Source organism: Saprolegnia diclina (assembly GCF_000281045.1).
Source record: "Saprolegnia diclina VS20 unplaced genomic scaffold supercont1.30, whole genome shotgun sequence".
Taxonomy (NCBI): Eukaryota; Oomycota; class Saprolegniomycetes; order Saprolegniales; family Saprolegniaceae; genus Saprolegnia; species Saprolegnia diclina.
In genome coordinates, this window is record NW_008246097.1 from 408,362 (window position 1) to 423,658 (window position 15,297).

A 15,297-nucleotide genomic window follows, 5' to 3' on the forward strand; every position below is an offset into this window, starting at 1 on the left:
GCCGTATACCCGATATGCATCGCGCGCTGGTGAGCAATAAGCGAGCACACCCAGGATGCCTCGCCGTTGTAGTCGTATTGGCCGTATCTTGCGGTGAATGATTACTCTAACGTGCTAGTACATTTGAAGGGTCTACTTCCCAGCAACTGTGACCTTCACCATTCAAGTACGCTATTCATACTAATAAATGTGGCACATTCGTGCGAGAGATTGGACAAGTCAACCGAGCTTGAGGAGGCGATCGGCGCGGGGGTGTTTATGCAGCAAACATTCAGAGCGGGTCAGTGCGTCATTTGTTTGCGGGGTTGTGCTACGTCGCAAAGCGCTTGTCTAGGAAGCGCCGCGTGCAGTTGGTCGCTGCACTTTCGAAGCTCGTCTGGTCGGCGACGAACCAGCTCCAGAGTGGCATCCAAGCGCAGCGTCGTCGTCAACGACCCTCCCGTCTCGCCCTTCTACACATATCTATAGCGCACTCATACGTCTTGCCGTCAAGCTCGCCTCGGACCTCGGGTGCCTCGGACCCGCGTTACCGAGTGCTCATTGGAATCGGCAGCCACGTTTGCCGGGCTTGGGGAGAGTCCCGACTTGTTTCACCCAATGAGACGCCGGGCGCCTCTGCATTTTAACCAATCATATGCTTGAAGGACGCGCGGTCGTTTAAAAAACAAAAAAGAAATAGCACAATTGTTTTCTATTGCATACAAGCGCGAGTCGAACGCCAATGATCCTTTAAAGAACAAGGGCTGAATGTTCTTTTAATCGGCATCCCACGCGCGTGACGACAACCCGTGTCTATGGCAACCTCGGGTGCTCACGTGACAGACATGGCCAACGACTTGATCCAAGTATGGAAAGCCAGCCGATCTGATACACGCACCTGATGCCACATGGCTCGTCGATGCTAGCTTTGTTGATTGTCGAATTGAACTCGTCGCAAGCAGTCAGACTATGCGAGGTACCTCGTCTCCACCCGCCCGCAGCTAACACATATTATCGCTAGTCGTTGCCACGCTGCTCCTGCTGCTCTGCCTCGTGCAGCCCCTCGTTGCGGATCTGAGCCCGATCTGCAGCTCCATGGCGACGTGCTTGGCCCACGGTGCGACGCCGTGCGACCGGGCGACCCAGCTCTGCCCACCGTGCCTCTACACGGACGCCAAGGGCAAGAATCTCTGCTACGAACGCGTGACCGGCACCAAAATCTGCCCCTTCCAAGGCACGCTGGCCGACTGCTGTACGCTACCATAGCCCTCGTTGTGTCCTCATGCGTCACCTCTTTGTAGCGACGACCGATGTCATCATTCCCAAGATCCTCAACAAGACTGCAACGGCGACGCCCGAAGCGACGACGGTGGGGCCCGACGACGCGTCTGTCTGGAACGGCCTTGCGATTGGCATGACCGTCACGACGATCCTCCTCCTGCTTACATTTATTGTCCTCGGCGTCCTCTTCTATCGCCGGTCGCGCCAGCAGCAGGCCGACCACTGGCTCTACGCGACGAACGTCGAGACGTCGCCCATTCCCCACAGTGGCTACAAGGGATCGCAAGGCGGGTTCAAGCCCTCGCAGTACGAGGTCCGAGGCCACACGAACGGCAACCAGTGCACACCGGTCATGGCCGACAACGAGACGCAGTTATCGGCCTGCGATGTCATGATGGAAACCAAGTCGGACGGTCGAGACAGTAGCCGCGTCCCGATGATGATGGAGGCCAAGTCGGACTGGCGAGATAGCCGCCCGGTCATGATGGAGGCCAAGGCTGACTGGCGAGACAATCGCCAGTCCAACATTCTACACCATTAGCCAGGAATGCACACCGTCATAATTATACAACCCTAGTTTTTGCTATACGAGGGTGAACGCCGCCGACTCCAATCGTGTCAACGCAAAGAGCGCCTCGTGCATGAGGGCCCGCGTCGGGTACAGTGGCAAGTCGAGCCGGTTGAAGCACGAGTGCGCCTTGGGCAACACACCGACGGAATACGCCACGGCTTGGAGCGAGAACGGACAGAGTGTCCCGTCGTAACTCGTGAGGCCCCGAAAGCCCTGCACCGGCACGCGCGACGACCCCGTTGTAAACTGCAGCAGTTTCGACCGGTCGTCGCGGCTCATGTCGTGCTCGAGGACGTCCCAGAACCAGTTGAGACTCTCGGACCGCCGCAAGGTCGTCGAGACGCTCGTCGACGCCTTCCAGTCGGCCACGTCGACCTCTGCGACACCGCACAGCACGAGCTCCAGCTCCTTGTAGTCGAACGGCATGAGCAGTTCTTGCGGTAGTACCTACACCCACTCGTCATCACGACGTCGACCACGAGGCTGTTCTACCTCGTACACGCCTTTGAGAAGGCTCGTGAGCTGCACGGCGACGCGGTCAAAGAGCAAATACCGCACCATGCAGTCGACGTACGACGCCTTGTTGTCGTTGGTCACGGCGATCTGCCGACCATTCGGCACCAAGTCGACCACCTCCAGCGTCGCAGGCATAGCCGCACTAAAGTCCAGTCCGAGCTCCGACACGTCGTGCTCCAGAAGGTACTGCAGGCTGCTGTACGTTTGCGTATCGAGGTACCGGACGTCTTGGAGGCTCAGTGGCGTGCCGAGAATGGCTTTGAAGAGCGGAAGCGCGAGGCGGCACGGGAGGACTTGGCCGTCGAGGACCGCGCGGCCAAGGAGGCGGCCGATCGCGCGGTAGCAGAGGAGGTGGTCGGGGCCGTACGCGGTCGCCGAGGTCGGGTTGAGAGCGTATGCAAAGTCGGTGGCGAGCACAAAGAGGCCTTTGGCGGGGTCGAAGACGGCGGTTGTGAGAACAGTGTACCACTCGCGCTGGATGCCACCAGCGTCGACGCCGCTCTCGCCAAGCATCATGACGCGCGTTGCAGCGCAGAGGTGTTTGGCTGTCATGAGAAGCAGGAGTGGAATCGACTCTTCAAATATTCTGTCGCGGTAGACGCGAACTTGGGCGTAGCCGTGCAGCAAATTGTGGATCTGGGAGTGTAGCCACGCGTACTTGAGGTGAAAGGTCCAGCTTGCAATCTCTTGGCAGCGCGGGAACCACCAGCTTGGTATGTGTTCGCCGTACTGGCTGATGCGAGCACTCGCATCGGTGAGGGGCTGTAGTGTATAGCTAATACCGTCCTTCGTACTCACGACATAGCAGCCGTCCGCGGCTTGTGCAGAATCACATCGCCAGTAAGGGTTGCCATAGACGTCAATGGCGCGCTGCCACTGCGTGCGTTGTCTAGCCGCCGCTTTTACAGCAGAATAGACCGAGAAGAAACGTACCTGGCGCCGAGTTGGATGGTGCTGAGCCAACGCGGCTGTTGTGGCGGCCCCGTCGCGATGGCTACTGACAAGGTAAAGCCGACATCGCCATCGAACGCACCAACCTCGAGACGTTGTGCATAGCATACACGCGTCGCTTGAGCTCGAATTGGCAAAGACACAGCTCGTGCAGACCCACTTGGTTTCTTCCAGGGACCTACAACGTCGTCATGACCCAGAACGATGCACCAACAAGCCGCACGCGTCTTCAATGTCCTCGCGCTTGAGACCTCGGAGGTGGTCGAGTTGCCTATTGCATTGGCACACCCTAAGAGGCCAAGGAATGGTCGGCTCCTCTTACGTGGAGAGCGCAGCGTGTTGCTTGTGGTGGAAGTGTGCCATGATGCGCACCACAATGACGAGGCCAAGGATGGAGACGACCGCAATCGCCGCGACGATGTACATCTCGGCGACCATAGTACGCGAGAGTGCAAATGCGACTTTGGCTTGAAATGCGTCGACGCCCACAAAAGAGTTGGACGTTCTGGAAGGATGTGCGCCCACGTCACCATACAAACCGCAAGTGTTTTTCAGCCACATCCGAAAGTTGGGGACCACACATTGAACATAGCGTGCTGTCGCTCGATGTGCCACATCTCATGTAAGCGCCTGTCGCGGCCCAAGTGCAAGTAGTAGTCACCGAGTGCATTTGCTCGTGATGACGCTGCTCGTCTCATTCCCATCGGACCTGAAGCGCCTCGCACCCTCATGGCCCTTGCGCAACTTGGCACTTCGCCTGAGCTGAGGCGGGAGCTGACCAAGGGTATCGTTTCCGCAAGTACCCACGTGCTAGTACACCACCACAAGTGTTCGTGAAGGTGGGTGACGCCTACTCGCACAGCAGGTTAACTAAACTATCTTATTCTGATCTTATTCTGGCGCTCCAAGAGTCACGGTGTTGCGTTGGCTGCAGCTTTCATTTGAGCCTCGAGAAAGGCAATTGTAACTTCGTGGCCGGCGACAGTTGACGCAAATAACTCGGTGTAGGCGAAGACACTCGCAGCGTGGTTTGCGAGGGCTCCTTCGAGTTCACCCGCCACCTGATTGAGCTCACGCTGCAGCACTTGGAGCTCGTGCGCATGTTCCGAAGCAGCTTTGGCTTCACGATAGCGGGTTGCAACAAGATGACGCTGGATCTCGTCTCGAAGATCTCGTTGCGCTCTCCATGAGGCAGCCACGGTCGCTGCTTGCTCGCCGACCGCTCGGTGAAGCGTCGCCTTGGCAGCCTTGCACTCGTCTCGCGCTGCTTGCAGCTCAGTCACAAGGGCCTCTGTTCTTTGCGCGCAGCATGAAGGAATCGCGTCCTCAGCGACATGTGCCACTTTTGTGCTCATCTCCTGGGAGGGTGACGCCATGAGTGATTATGCTGCTCGCAACTGCGATTTACTCACTGTGGTCGAGGCCACTGGACGGGCGGTGAGGTCCTGGAGTCGGGTCCCACCCTTGGAAATGAGAGGGCTCTGCTTTGGCCCGGCTTTGGTTGATCCACCTACGAACAGGTATTCATATTGAACGCTCAAGTTCGCTCAACGTACCCATCCCGGCACGGGGTTGTTCATTCGTTGAGTGCAAAGCTGGGCGCTGGTCCGCCGCACGTCTAGACCCTGGACAAGCAACAGGCGGTGGCCTAAATGTTGTCTCGAACTGACGCTCTGGAGCTGAATGACGCCGTGTACTAGGGTCCCTCCTGGCTGCAAGGGATGTCGGCGTCGACGACGCCCGTGCAAGGACCTTCCAGAGCGCTGGGGACGCATGGAGAATGACCGAGGTCGTCCAGTGCACGCATGGCTCCGGGGATCGCTGATCATCGGAGAAATCACCGGAGGCTTGCGGTGGCTTCGCCCCGCCTGTCCGAGCACCGCGTGTATCGATCACGTCTGAGAGTAGCTGCAATGGCTCGGGCGCGGTCGGGGGTCGGGGGGTTGCCGCTGATGACGTGACACCAAATTTGTAAAGTGGTGCCGTCTGCAGCCAGCTCGTTGGTTCCGAGAGCCTGCGCCCCGTGGTTCGAGGCGCTGTCATCGGCGCGACAGCCGTGATGTGGCACACGACCGGTTTGGGCGTATCTGCAGGCACACGGCAGAGGGAATGCGACTTGGCGACGGTCGAGTTGCCGGAGCACGCGGCGAGCGCGGCGGCCTCGCGCATCACGAGTAGCTTGAGGTCTCGTTTTTGGAGGTACAATGGGTCCCAGTCCGGCATGGCGAGAGCAAAACGGGAAATGAGACCCGACATCGACTTGCTCTGGCAGTCATTTCCTCTTCTCTTCGCGAAGATGTCCTAAATTTTAAAACTGCGAAGTAGCAACCTTTAGGGATGCTCCGAAAGAATTCCTGCCAACAATGAGGGTTTCTGAAGAATAAATTCCACGTGGCGCTGCGACAGCTTCGACACTGTCGACGTTTGCGTCTGCGCGGAATCCTCCCACCACAACCTTTGTGATTGCCATCATGGCGGGTCTACCCTAGGGTAAGCCTTGACCCCCCTGGGTGACCAGGGGTCCTGTTGCTATGGCGTTGGTCTACGCGCCGGTCTTGCTTGGACAGCCAGCGTGTTGTGATCGTCAGACGTCATCATTTTGTGCCGATCGGCCATCGTGCGATGAACTTTGACTTCGCCGACGACGTGGGTGCACGGGCTCTATTTCACGTCCGCCCATCGACCGTGAGGTCGAATCAGATGAAAAACACGCAACTCGCACTGTCCGGGGACGTCACCTTGTCTAGTTGGCTGGTCCTTTGTCATACAGCTGCCGATAGGTCGAGGTCGTGCCGTCGTTCGTGCATCCGTGACGACGAAGAGGTCGCTGTCCGTCATCAAACCGCACTCCGCGACGTCGCTTGGCTTCGCTCGGGGCCGTCCAAACCGCGTGTTTTTAGCCAACGCGGTCGCATCTGAGTTGAAGCGTCCTCTAAAAATTTGGATTCCACCTCACACTCGGGTTGTGCTTGCAGTATGGAGGCGGGCAGCGTCTCGACCGCCATCGCGCTCATCGTGGGCTGCTGCGTCGGCGGCGGCCTCATTATTTACGCTGCGATTGCCACGTACTCGCGCTGGACCCACCGCCCTTCCGACTGCGAGTGCGACCCTGATTGTCAACGAAAAAATTCGGACTTATTGCGCAAAATAGCTACATTGCGCATTTACATGGCCTCAAGCGCGAAGACATTGAAGACGAGTACGCGTCCATCCTACTCAAAACGAGTGTCCTATCGCGGTGTGTAGGAGCCTTGAAAAAGCCAAGTGGCTGTGCGGCGTTTGCCGTTTTGCCAATCTCAAGCAGAACGAATACTGCATGCTCTGCGAGACGAAGCGCGGTAGTCGCCTCGACCTCTTTTGCTCGCGTGTACGGAATGACTTGTAGGTATCCTCTTGGACGTCTTTGCTACCACCACGCCGAGCCCGATCGAGAGCTGCGTGGTTCAGTACGATCAACTCAACAGTCTTCAGGCGGGCGCCGTGTACGTATTGGTCTTCCTTCTACCATCAATGACCATGATTGTCTGTGACAGATCGCGAAAGCTCTGGACGCGGAGCCTCGACATTGCGGGCCTTGCCTTCTGGAAAGCTAATGACGTCGCGCTCGGGACCCAGTACGTCATCGAGTCGGTCTACGCGTGCGATGAGATGAACCTCGCGATCAACCAGCTCACGGATGCGAGCGCCGGGAAAACGCTCCTCGGCGAGATGCTCCCGCTGTGGTGGTTCAAGCACCTGAGAGCGCTCTCGGACCTCAATTTCTCGCTCAAATATGCCTGGCTCCTCGCCCACATTTCGTCGATCAGCATGAAGTACGCCCAGCTCAAGGTCTACCGCGACAAGATCTTTGACGAGTCGCTCTACATTCTGCTCCACATGCAACCCGCCCAGCTCTGCACCCTCACACGCGTCACGATGCTTGGCGAGAGCGGCGTCGACGCTGGTGGCATCCAGCGCGAGTGGTACACTGTTCTCACAGCCGCCGTCTTCGACCCCGCCAAAGGCCTCTTTGTGCTCGCCACCGACTTCGCGTACGCTCTCAACCCGACCTCGGCGACCGCGTACGGCCCCGACCACCTCCTCTGCTACCGCGCGATCGGCCGCCTCCTTGGCCGCGCGGTCCTCGACGGCCAAGTCCTCCCGTGCCGCCTCGCGCTTCCGCTCTTCAAAGCCATTCTCGGCACGCCACTGAGCCTCCAAGACGTCCGGTACCTCGATACGCAAACGTACAGCAGCCTGCAGTACCTTCTGGAGCACGACGTGTCGGAGCTCGGACTGGACTTTAGTGCGGCAATGCCTGCGACGCTGGAGGTGGTCGACTTGGTGCCGAATGGTCGGCAGATCGCCGTGACCAACGACAACAAGGCGTCGTACGTCGACTGCATGGTGCGGCATCTGCTCTTTGACCGCGTCGCCGCGCAGCTCACGAGCCTTCTCAAAGGCGTGTACGAGGTAGAACAGCCTCGTGGTCGACGTCGTGATGACGAGTGGGTGTAGGTACTACCGCAAGAACTGCTCATGCCGTTCGACTACAAGGAGCTGGAGCTCGTGCTGTGCGGCGTCGCAGAGGTCGACGTGGCCGACTGGAAGGCGTCGACGAGCGTCTCGACGACCTTGCGGCGGTCCGAGAGTCTCAACTGGTTCTGGGACGTTCTCGAGCACGACATGAGCCGCGACGACCGGTCGAAACTGCTGCAGTTTACAACGGGGTCGTCGCGCGTGCCGGTGCAGGGCTTTCGGGGCCTCACGAGTTACGACGGGACACTCTGTCCGTTCTCGCTCCAAGCCGTGGCGTATTCCGTCGGTGTGTTGCCCAAGGCGCACTCGTGCTTCAACCGGCTCGACTTGCCACTGTACCCGACGCGGGCCCTCATGCACGAGGCGCTCTTTGCGCTCGTCGAAATCGAAAACCTCGAGTTTACCATAGTCTAGTCGTTTAGGACTCTGTCGCTCTATATAAACTGAATTGGCATCTTGTCGATAACGCTGGAAACCAGGCGCGTTCATGCTGCAGTCCTCGGCACCCGTCCATCGAAACGCCCGGAGAAGGGTGCCACTTGCACCGTCCGTGCTGGGCATGCGCGTGACGACGACACACGGTCTTACGATACGCTCCACTGTTATATGATGCTATCTACGTGGCGGAGGCTTCGGAATGTGGTGTATCCTTACAGTGCGACGTTCTGGACGCGGGTGATGGCGTCGAGGAGGTGCGTGCACGCTGACGTCATCGTCACGTCCGACTGCGCGCGGGTCACAAATGCCAAGAGGATGCTCTTGTCGCGCGCTGAGATGGCTGTTGGAAGCAGCGAGAGGAGCGGCACGACCGCTCGACACACTTCGCGCTGGAGCTCCTTGAGCGTATACTCGTCGGTGCTGGTGGCTTTGAGCCAGTGCAGCATCGACGACCATGCGGATTGAAACTGCTCGGTAATGTGGGGGCCGGCGCCAGCGCAGCTCGGATACGCGAGCGCCATGTTGGCGATCGCGCCGACGGCGCAGCGCACGATATCCCGTCGAACGCTGGACGGTACGATGGGCGCCTGCGACGAGAGCACGGTGGAGCGCTCGAAACCCGACATTTCTTGGATCTGCGCACTGAGAAGCGCAATGAGGCCGCACGTCGCCGCCTTGTGCGCTGTTGCCAGCGTCCGCGTCGCCGCCGCCACGGCCGAGCAGCCCTCGGCGCGAATGTCGACAAAGTGGGACGTGAGCATAATGACAAACACGTCCATGCCCGACGAGGTCGATCCGCGCGGATCCCGGGACGGCGCGATAAGTGGCGTCTCGAGAAGGACCTTTTTCTGGCCGCCGCTTTGCGCACAGGTTGGCGCGCTCCGGTCGATGATACTGCACAAATCACAGTACATGTCTCGGTACAGCGTGTCCCACGCGAGAAGACTACCAGACCGCCGCTGGCACTCGATGAGAAGCGACTGCGTCTCGGCGCGGTAGAGCCGAATGTTAAAGTCGATGCGGTCGTACGCCACGTATTTGACGCATTTGAACTTGCACTTGTGCACTTGGAAGACAAGGTCGACGTCGTGCCGGTTCAGCGACCGCATGACCTCGGCGACCGCGTCCTTCGTGTCGACGCTGTGGTGGCACGAAAAGTGGTACGGGTCGACCGGGTACGGCACGCTCGGGAGCTGCGGCGCGGCGGGCAGCCGTGACACGTTGACGTCGCTCATCTCGCGCGAGAACGACGACGTCCGCGACCGCGACCGCTTGCTGCTGCTGCTCGAGCTTGGCGCGGCGACGGGCTCGGCAAAGACGGGGCACGCGTACGTGCTGTCCATGGACGAGCTGCGGTTGCGCCCGTCGCGACCGAGCGGTGGCTTGTCCATCCGGCCTTTCTCGGCGCTGTGCCAACGAAAGCTTCGCCCGTTTCAGACCCGCACGTTCTACGAACGTTCTCCACGACGCACCCTTCCGAAGTCAGAATCGTAGACACCATGCCTGTCATCAAGCATGTACAACTTGACATTGCATATGGTCGCATAGCATTATCAGCGCATTTAGTGAGGCAATGTGCTTGCGCAGAGTTTGCTGGGTGTATGGACTACGCTAGTACATCTGTAGTCGTTCGCCGTAACTGATGGATCCGTCGCGGGACGTTGGGGCGCGCGTCGAGGTCTACTGGGCGACTGAAGCCGACTGGTTTCAAGGAACCATCCAAGAGTACGATGCGCAGGTCGGGTACCGCGTCTTGTACGACGACGGCGACGAGCAGTGGGAAGACGCCACCAACACCGAGCGTCTCCACGTGCTGCGGGAGACGAGTGTTGACCACGACGTCGAGGCCATGGAGCCGCCGGGTGACGACGCGGAAGACGACGTCGTCGTCGGTGCCATGGAGCCGCCGCCAGATGAGTTGACCGACGAGGACGTATACCTTCGAGCGTCCAGCGCCAACGTCGCCACCATGTTCAAAGTGGAAACCACGTCCGAGGCATTACGCGAGATGATACCCGCCCAAGCAGCGACAGCCTTCTCGCCGGATTCCGAAGCCATCGCACCTACAATCCCCGACCAACGACACACGACTGTGGCTGCGCTACCCCTTCCACAGTCGACCTCAACGACACCAGCAGGCACCAGTGCCAGAAGCAACCTCACGGACGACGACGACTCGTCATCAGTCGATTGGACACCGGCTCCTGTAGCAACTCGACCTGCCTTCAGCCGCCACCATGTAATCTCAAACGCGTACGAAGCCGACATCGGGGCGATTCACATACCGTCGACGAGCCAGATACGGCCGCCAGCCGAGCCGCTGGCGCTTCGACGGCACGCCGGCCCTGGCATCGCCATTTTGCAAGGCCGTGTTGAGTACCTTCGCAGTGAGCTCGACACGATCTACAGCGCGTTCGTCAAGGTATCATTCGTCGCGCCAGGTCCAGGCAACGTCATGCTGCGCTGCAAGACCGTGCTGTACACGACGCCGGTGGTCTCGGCGAGCGCTCGGCCGACGTGGAGCGACGCTGCTTGGCGCTACGAGATCCCCAACGAATACGACATGAAACCCTGGGCCTCGCTGCGCGGCGACATCCTCCTCGCGGTCTTTGATCACACTCCGCACACCAACCTTTTTGTCGGTCAACTGCTGGTGCCGGTGGCGTCGCTTCTCGACGATGACTGCCCCGAGGGTCTCCAAACGCGCTTTGACGAAGAGTATGCACTCACCTCGCGGCAAGGCAAGGTCCTTGGCGGTCTCTACCTCCGCCTCTCGCACCAACTGCAGCTGCCACCAAGCGATGCATCGCCCGCACTTGCAACCACCACAAAGAGCCCGATAGCGCCAAAGAACCCACTCAAGAAGAAACCCCCAACAGCAACAGCAAAGCGCAAGCACGTGGCCAGCCCCGCCATCAACCGCTCCAAGCGCGCGATTGAAATCGAACGGGAGAACGCTGCCATCAAGAAGCGCGTCGCGGCAGCAAAGGGTTGCGCCGTCAAGCTGCCTACCGTCCCGCAGGGTGTTGCAACCCACCGCGCCCATTCGAGCGTGAACCGGCAACGCGAACTCGCAGCGATTGACGCCGAGAACCGGCGACTTGCCGCGCGCCGCATCCCGAAACCAAAGCCATCGACTGTGATGGAGCTTAGTGAAAGTGAGACCAAGACGACCAAGCCACAGCGCGTCGATTTGGAGAGCCAAGCCACGTACGTTGTGCAGGTCGAGCTCACGACGGCGGTGGCGGCGCTGCAGCACGAGATTGCCGGCCTCCAACAAGACGTGTTTGCTGCCAAAGCATCGCTCTCACGGTACACGATCAGCAACGCCAAAGACGTCCGGGCCGTTGAGACCCTCCAGCGCGCTTGCGACCGCGCGCGGGCTGCATCAAGCAAGCGCGACGCCGCCCACAAACCGTCGAGCGCGAAAGGGCGAAGCGCAACACCAAAGGCGGCTGACGAAGCGCCAGAAAAGGCGCGGCACCTTGCCCTTCTCGAGCAAGAACACGCCGCCGTCACCAAGGAGCGGCAAGACCTCTTGGCGCACGTGCGTGCGTTGCACGCCGACGAATGCGACGTACAAGAGGTGCTGAGTAAGCTCGAGAACGATTTGGGGCGGGCCGACCGCCGCCGACTCTACTTGAGCAACCCTACGGCCGGTGAGCTCGACGACGACGAGCAAGCCATGCTCCAGAGTGCGTGGAGTGAAGTGACGTCCTTGAAGGTACACGTTGCTGCACTCGAAGAGCAAGTCGACCGAAGCGACGGCAGCGCCAGTGTCAATGCAGCCGGAGACGATGGCGCCGCAAAGCTCGAGGCAAGAAGAGCCAAGGAAACGCAGCTTCAGATGCAACGAGACGCATATCGGGCTCAGTACGAGGCCCTTGTGCGCGCCAAGACGGTCGAGACACTTCGCCAAAGTGTGCTCGAGATGCAGCACATGCTTTTGCTGTGCGAACGCGAAGAGAAGACGATGGCGGCCGCCACGTACGCATTTCTCTTCTTTACGATGCGAGCTTAGAGACGATGTATAGCGCCGAAGCCGATGCTGTCGTGCAAGACGCAGCGATGGCATTCGAGCGTCAATTTCGCGCCGAGCAAACGGACACGGACATTCTCTTCAAGGTCACGACACTCTAACTGCGTACAAGATGAAATATGCCATTTTAAGCCAAGAAAGGAGACTCATCAAGGGTTTCTACTATTGTAGTTGAAGGATACAACGAAAGCGAATGTCCGAGGCCATCCATGGTGCATGTCGTGCAATGTACGATCGAACACCATGACAAAGTAGACGAGGTCCGTCGAGTGTATCGTTATGTTGGCAAAAACTGTGCAAGGACCTGTCACGATCCAAGAACGACTAAAAGCCATTTTTCTTCGGCTTGGAGTCAAAGCGAGGAATGCCGAGATTGTCGTTGTCGAGCATGTGGTTGTCGAGTGGCAGGTCGAATTTGTCGTCGCCACGCGGCAGGCCGAGCGCTTCGTTGTCGAGCAGGTCACGCTGGCGCAATTTCGGGTTCAAAATGGGCCGCGTGATCGGCTTGGCCGATGGAGCCGCCGCGCATTGGCCGAGGACCGCGACGAAGAGGGCGAGCGCAAGGAAGCGAGGCATCATCATGGTGCTACGGCACTCGGTGTAAATGACGTGGCGCAATGAAAGATGTAGTACCAGTTGAATTGGAAAACGAAAAGTGAAGCTCGAGTTGGCGGCGCGATGGCAAAGTTGTGTTTGGGTCTTTGCGACGGATTGCAAGGTGCGCGGGATGAGTAGGGATCACTGCAACGACACTGGTCGTGAATCTCGTCGTTTGAAGAAAGTGCAACCTCCCGCAGACTCGTGATTCTGCGCCAAGCAAAAGAAGATACTGCAGTACAGTTGCTGCTGCATTGTCGAGGAGTTGGCGATAATTTGGATGGTTTGGATCGAGAACGCCATCCAAACTTGGTCGTTGAGGCTCGGCGAAGCTTGGTATCGCAACGAAGAGGACCGTACGTTGCTGGTGGCGACTCTAGTTGCCGCCGCAAGCTTGGAGCGACAATAAGTCGTGTTGCCCAGCGGATTCACAGGGTCCTATTTAGTGCTGACCAATCAGAGAACGTCCTGACATTGGAAAGCACCAATCAGAGCGCGCTTGCTCATTCGGCGTGATGGCAACAACGGACTTCGAGGTCCGGCGGCTCGCGTCCTCCGACGTCGCTGCGACGCGTCGGCTCAACATGGCTGCGCTGCCAGTCCCAGTGGCCGAGCACGCCTACAAGGACGCTATTGCGAGCCAGATGAGCTGGGTTGCTGTCCAGCGCTCCTCGAATGCTCTCGTCGGCGCCATCCTCGTCGAGCCCGAAGGCGACGGTACTGCGTGTATTCGGACGTTGGCCGTTGACATTCGCCACCGAGCCAAAGGCGTTGGATCCCTCCTGCTTCAAACGGCGGTTGACAGCTGCGCTTCGTATGCGCGTATCTACCTGCACGTGCAAGTCGAGAACGCGGACGCGATCCAAGTGTACAAGCGCGCCGGGTTCATCGTCGAATCGCATGTACCCAACTACTACCGGCGCGTCGCCTGCACTGACTGCTACATCATGGCACTATATGGTACTGCGGCCTACGCAACCGAGTGAAGAACGCGCGAACACTGCGTGCTCATGACACGCGAGACAAGTCGCTCGCCTCAAACGCTACTTACATCAAGAGCACTCGCCAGGCCAGTTATACGTATGATTCAAACGCGTTTGATCTTGTGTGCATGTTGGCTACTGCCGAAACGCACCTGTTTTGCCAGATTTTCTCCCTTGCGCGGGAGCACCACCATACGCACCATCCATCACCAACAGCCCAACGCAAACCTTTAAAATATCGTTCTGGTTCATACGTTGTCTCTCGTGCATTGCTCTCACATTCATTGCCCCGTCCCTTATTAGCACACACCAACCCACAGCAATGGCTAGTCGACTTGCTTACTCTGCGGACTTAGCGCGTAAAGGTATCGGACGCATTTGCCAAGCCTCGTCGAACGAGATGCTGTGCGGGCAAGCCAAATGTTGCAGTCAACAACACTTTGATCCCAGCAATTTTGTTCTCTCGTTCGCTGTAGTTTTGCTGCTGATGAAAGATTGAGCTACGTGGGCCTAAAGTGACACCTCCTGCTCGCTCCTCGGCAACAGGTCACGGTCCATTTGCCTAGCTACGATCGTCTTTGTTGCGACACGAGTCTGAGCCTCATCCGTCGCATTGGATTGACCAAAGCCATCGAGATTCTTGCACTTGCGTCACGTCGGCTCGCAACTACACTGTAGTTGCTTTTCTTTTAACGTTATGATGGGCATCAGCCCGAGACTGCGGTGGTTTGTACTCGATCCGAAGATGAAATGAAAGAGCTACTACAAGGGTCGTACCCGAGTGGCGTTCCCTACTCATCCCGCGCACCTTGCAATCCGTCGCAAAGACCCAAACACAACTTTGCCATCGCGCCGCCAACTCGAGCTTCACTTTTCGTTTTCCAATTCAACTGGTACTACATCTTTCATTGCGCCACGTCATTTACACCGAGTGCCGTAGCACCATGATGATGCCTCGCTTCCTTGCGCTCGCCCTCTTCGTCGCGGTCCTCGGCCAATGCGCGGCGGCTCCATCGGCCAAGCCGATCACGCGGCCCATTTTGAACCCGAAATTGCGCCAGCGTGACCTGCTCGACAACGAAGCGCTTGGCCTGCCGCGTGGCGACGACAAATTCGACCTGCCATTCGACAACGACAATCTCGGCATTCCTCGCTTTGACTCCAAGCCGAAGAAAAATGGCTTTTAGTCGTTATTGGACCTTGTACCGACAAGTCCCACCAGAGTTTTGTTGCGAATACATTGACTCCATGAATTTTCTTTCCAATGATATTTGCTATGAGCAGACGCGGGGACTTGAGTCCGCCACGTGACTACTGACTCGCAGGATGAACATACTGAGCTTGTCCGCACTTGGCTGTCGACGGTCCCGTGTCTTGAGCCGGCACAAAAACAAGAGTGCGCTTTCTCGCAATGTGATTGGCTC

At 58.5% G+C, this 15,297-nt stretch overlaps 9 protein-coding genes across 12 annotated transcripts; 5 read left to right on the plus strand and 4 right to left on the minus strand.

The window, feature by feature from the left end:
* The first annotated feature begins 922 nt into the window (after window positions 1-922).
* SDRG_09503 (hypothetical protein) lies at window positions 923-1,864 on the plus strand. Its single transcript, XM_008615442.1, has 3 exons — window positions 923-955; window positions 1,001-1,231; window positions 1,281-1,864. The coding sequence occupies exons 1-3, from the start codon at window positions 949-951 to the stop codon at window positions 1,799-1,801; spliced, it is 759 nt and encodes a 252-aa protein (XP_008613664.1). The 5' UTR covers window positions 923-948; the 3' UTR covers window positions 1,802-1,864.
* SDRG_09504 lies at window positions 1,801-3,754 on the minus strand (the record flags this gene model as incomplete). 2 transcript variants are annotated; one of them, XM_008615443.1, is made up of 6 exons in its annotated part: window positions 3,621-3,754; window positions 3,522-3,569; window positions 3,385-3,476; window positions 3,281-3,341; window positions 2,324-3,236; window positions 1,801-2,278 (listed from the first exon to the last, which is right to left on the minus strand). In XM_008615443.1, the coding sequence occupies exons 1-6, from the start codon at window positions 3,734-3,736 to the stop codon at window positions 1,844-1,846; spliced, it is 1,665 nt and encodes a 554-aa protein (XP_008613665.1). In that variant the 5' UTR covers window positions 3,737-3,754. The 2 variants fall into 2 exon arrangements, with proteins under 2 accessions (XP_008613665.1, XP_008613666.1); XM_008615444.1 differs by lacking the exons at window positions 3,522-3,569; window positions 3,621-3,754 and having other exon boundaries at window positions 1,844-2,278; window positions 3,385-3,406.
* A 405-nt stretch (window positions 3,755-4,159) lies between these two features.
* Window positions 4,160-5,646, minus strand: SDRG_09505 (hypothetical protein). Its single transcript, XM_008615445.1, has 3 exons — window positions 4,855-5,646; window positions 4,711-4,808; window positions 4,160-4,656 (listed from the first exon to the last, which is right to left on the minus strand). The coding sequence occupies exons 1-3, from the start codon at window positions 5,552-5,554 to the stop codon at window positions 4,210-4,212; spliced, it is 1,245 nt and encodes a 414-aa protein (XP_008613667.1). The 5' UTR covers window positions 5,555-5,646; the 3' UTR covers window positions 4,160-4,209.
* Window positions 5,647-6,248: 602 nt separating this feature from the next.
* On the plus strand, window positions 6,249-8,314 carry SDRG_09506. 2 transcript variants are annotated; one of them, XM_008615446.1, is made up of 6 exons: window positions 6,249-6,399; window positions 6,450-6,497; window positions 6,545-6,636; window positions 6,684-6,780; window positions 6,832-7,750; window positions 7,796-8,314. In XM_008615446.1, exons 1-6 carry the CDS (start codon window positions 6,275-6,277, stop codon window positions 8,228-8,230), a joined length of 1,716 nt encoding a protein of 571 aa, XP_008613668.1. In that variant the 5' UTR covers window positions 6,249-6,274; the 3' UTR covers window positions 8,231-8,314. The 2 variants fall into 2 exon arrangements, with proteins under 2 accessions (XP_008613668.1, XP_008613669.1); XM_008615447.1 differs by having other exon boundaries at window positions 6,249-6,497.
* Window positions 8,315-8,334: 20 nt separating this feature from the next.
* SDRG_09507 (hypothetical protein) lies at window positions 8,335-9,711 on the minus strand. The gene has a single exon (XM_008615448.1). It carries the CDS (start codon window positions 9,643-9,645, stop codon window positions 8,467-8,469), a length of 1,179 nt encoding a protein of 392 aa, XP_008613670.1. The 5' UTR covers window positions 9,646-9,711; the 3' UTR covers window positions 8,335-8,466.
* A 182-nt stretch (window positions 9,712-9,893) lies between these two features.
* Window positions 9,894-12,618, plus strand: SDRG_09508. 2 transcript variants are annotated; one of them, XM_008615449.1, is made up of 3 exons: window positions 9,894-12,241; window positions 12,289-12,398; window positions 12,465-12,618. In XM_008615449.1, the coding sequence occupies exons 1-2, from the start codon at window positions 9,897-9,899 to the stop codon at window positions 12,392-12,394; spliced, it is 2,451 nt and encodes an 816-aa protein (XP_008613671.1). In that variant the 5' UTR covers window positions 9,894-9,896; the 3' UTR covers window positions 12,395-12,398; window positions 12,465-12,618. The 2 variants fall into 2 exon arrangements, with proteins under 2 accessions (XP_008613671.1, XP_008613672.1); XM_008615450.1 differs by lacking the exon at window positions 12,465-12,618 and having other exon boundaries at window positions 12,289-12,448.
* SDRG_09509 (hypothetical protein) lies at window positions 12,556-13,193 on the minus strand (the record flags this gene model as incomplete). Its single annotated transcript, XM_008615451.1, has 2 exons — window positions 12,556-12,879; window positions 13,132-13,193. 2 exons carry the CDS (start codon window positions 13,191-13,193, stop codon window positions 12,618-12,620), a joined length of 324 nt encoding a protein of 107 aa, XP_008613673.1. The 3' UTR covers window positions 12,556-12,617.
* A 187-nt stretch (window positions 13,194-13,380) lies between these two features.
* SDRG_09510 (hypothetical protein) lies at window positions 13,381-14,115 on the plus strand. The gene has a single exon (XM_008615452.1). The coding sequence runs from the start codon at window positions 13,406-13,408 to the stop codon at window positions 13,874-13,876; it is 471 nt and encodes a 156-aa protein (XP_008613674.1). The 5' UTR covers window positions 13,381-13,405; the 3' UTR covers window positions 13,877-14,115.
* A 702-nt stretch (window positions 14,116-14,817) lies between these two features.
* SDRG_09511 (hypothetical protein) lies at window positions 14,818-15,060 on the plus strand (the record flags this gene model as incomplete). Its single annotated transcript, XM_008615453.1, has 1 exon — window positions 14,818-15,060. The coding sequence occupies one exon, from the start codon at window positions 14,818-14,820 to the stop codon at window positions 15,058-15,060; it is 243 nt and encodes an 80-aa protein (XP_008613675.1).
* Between the last annotated feature and the right edge of the window lie 237 nt (window positions 15,061-15,297).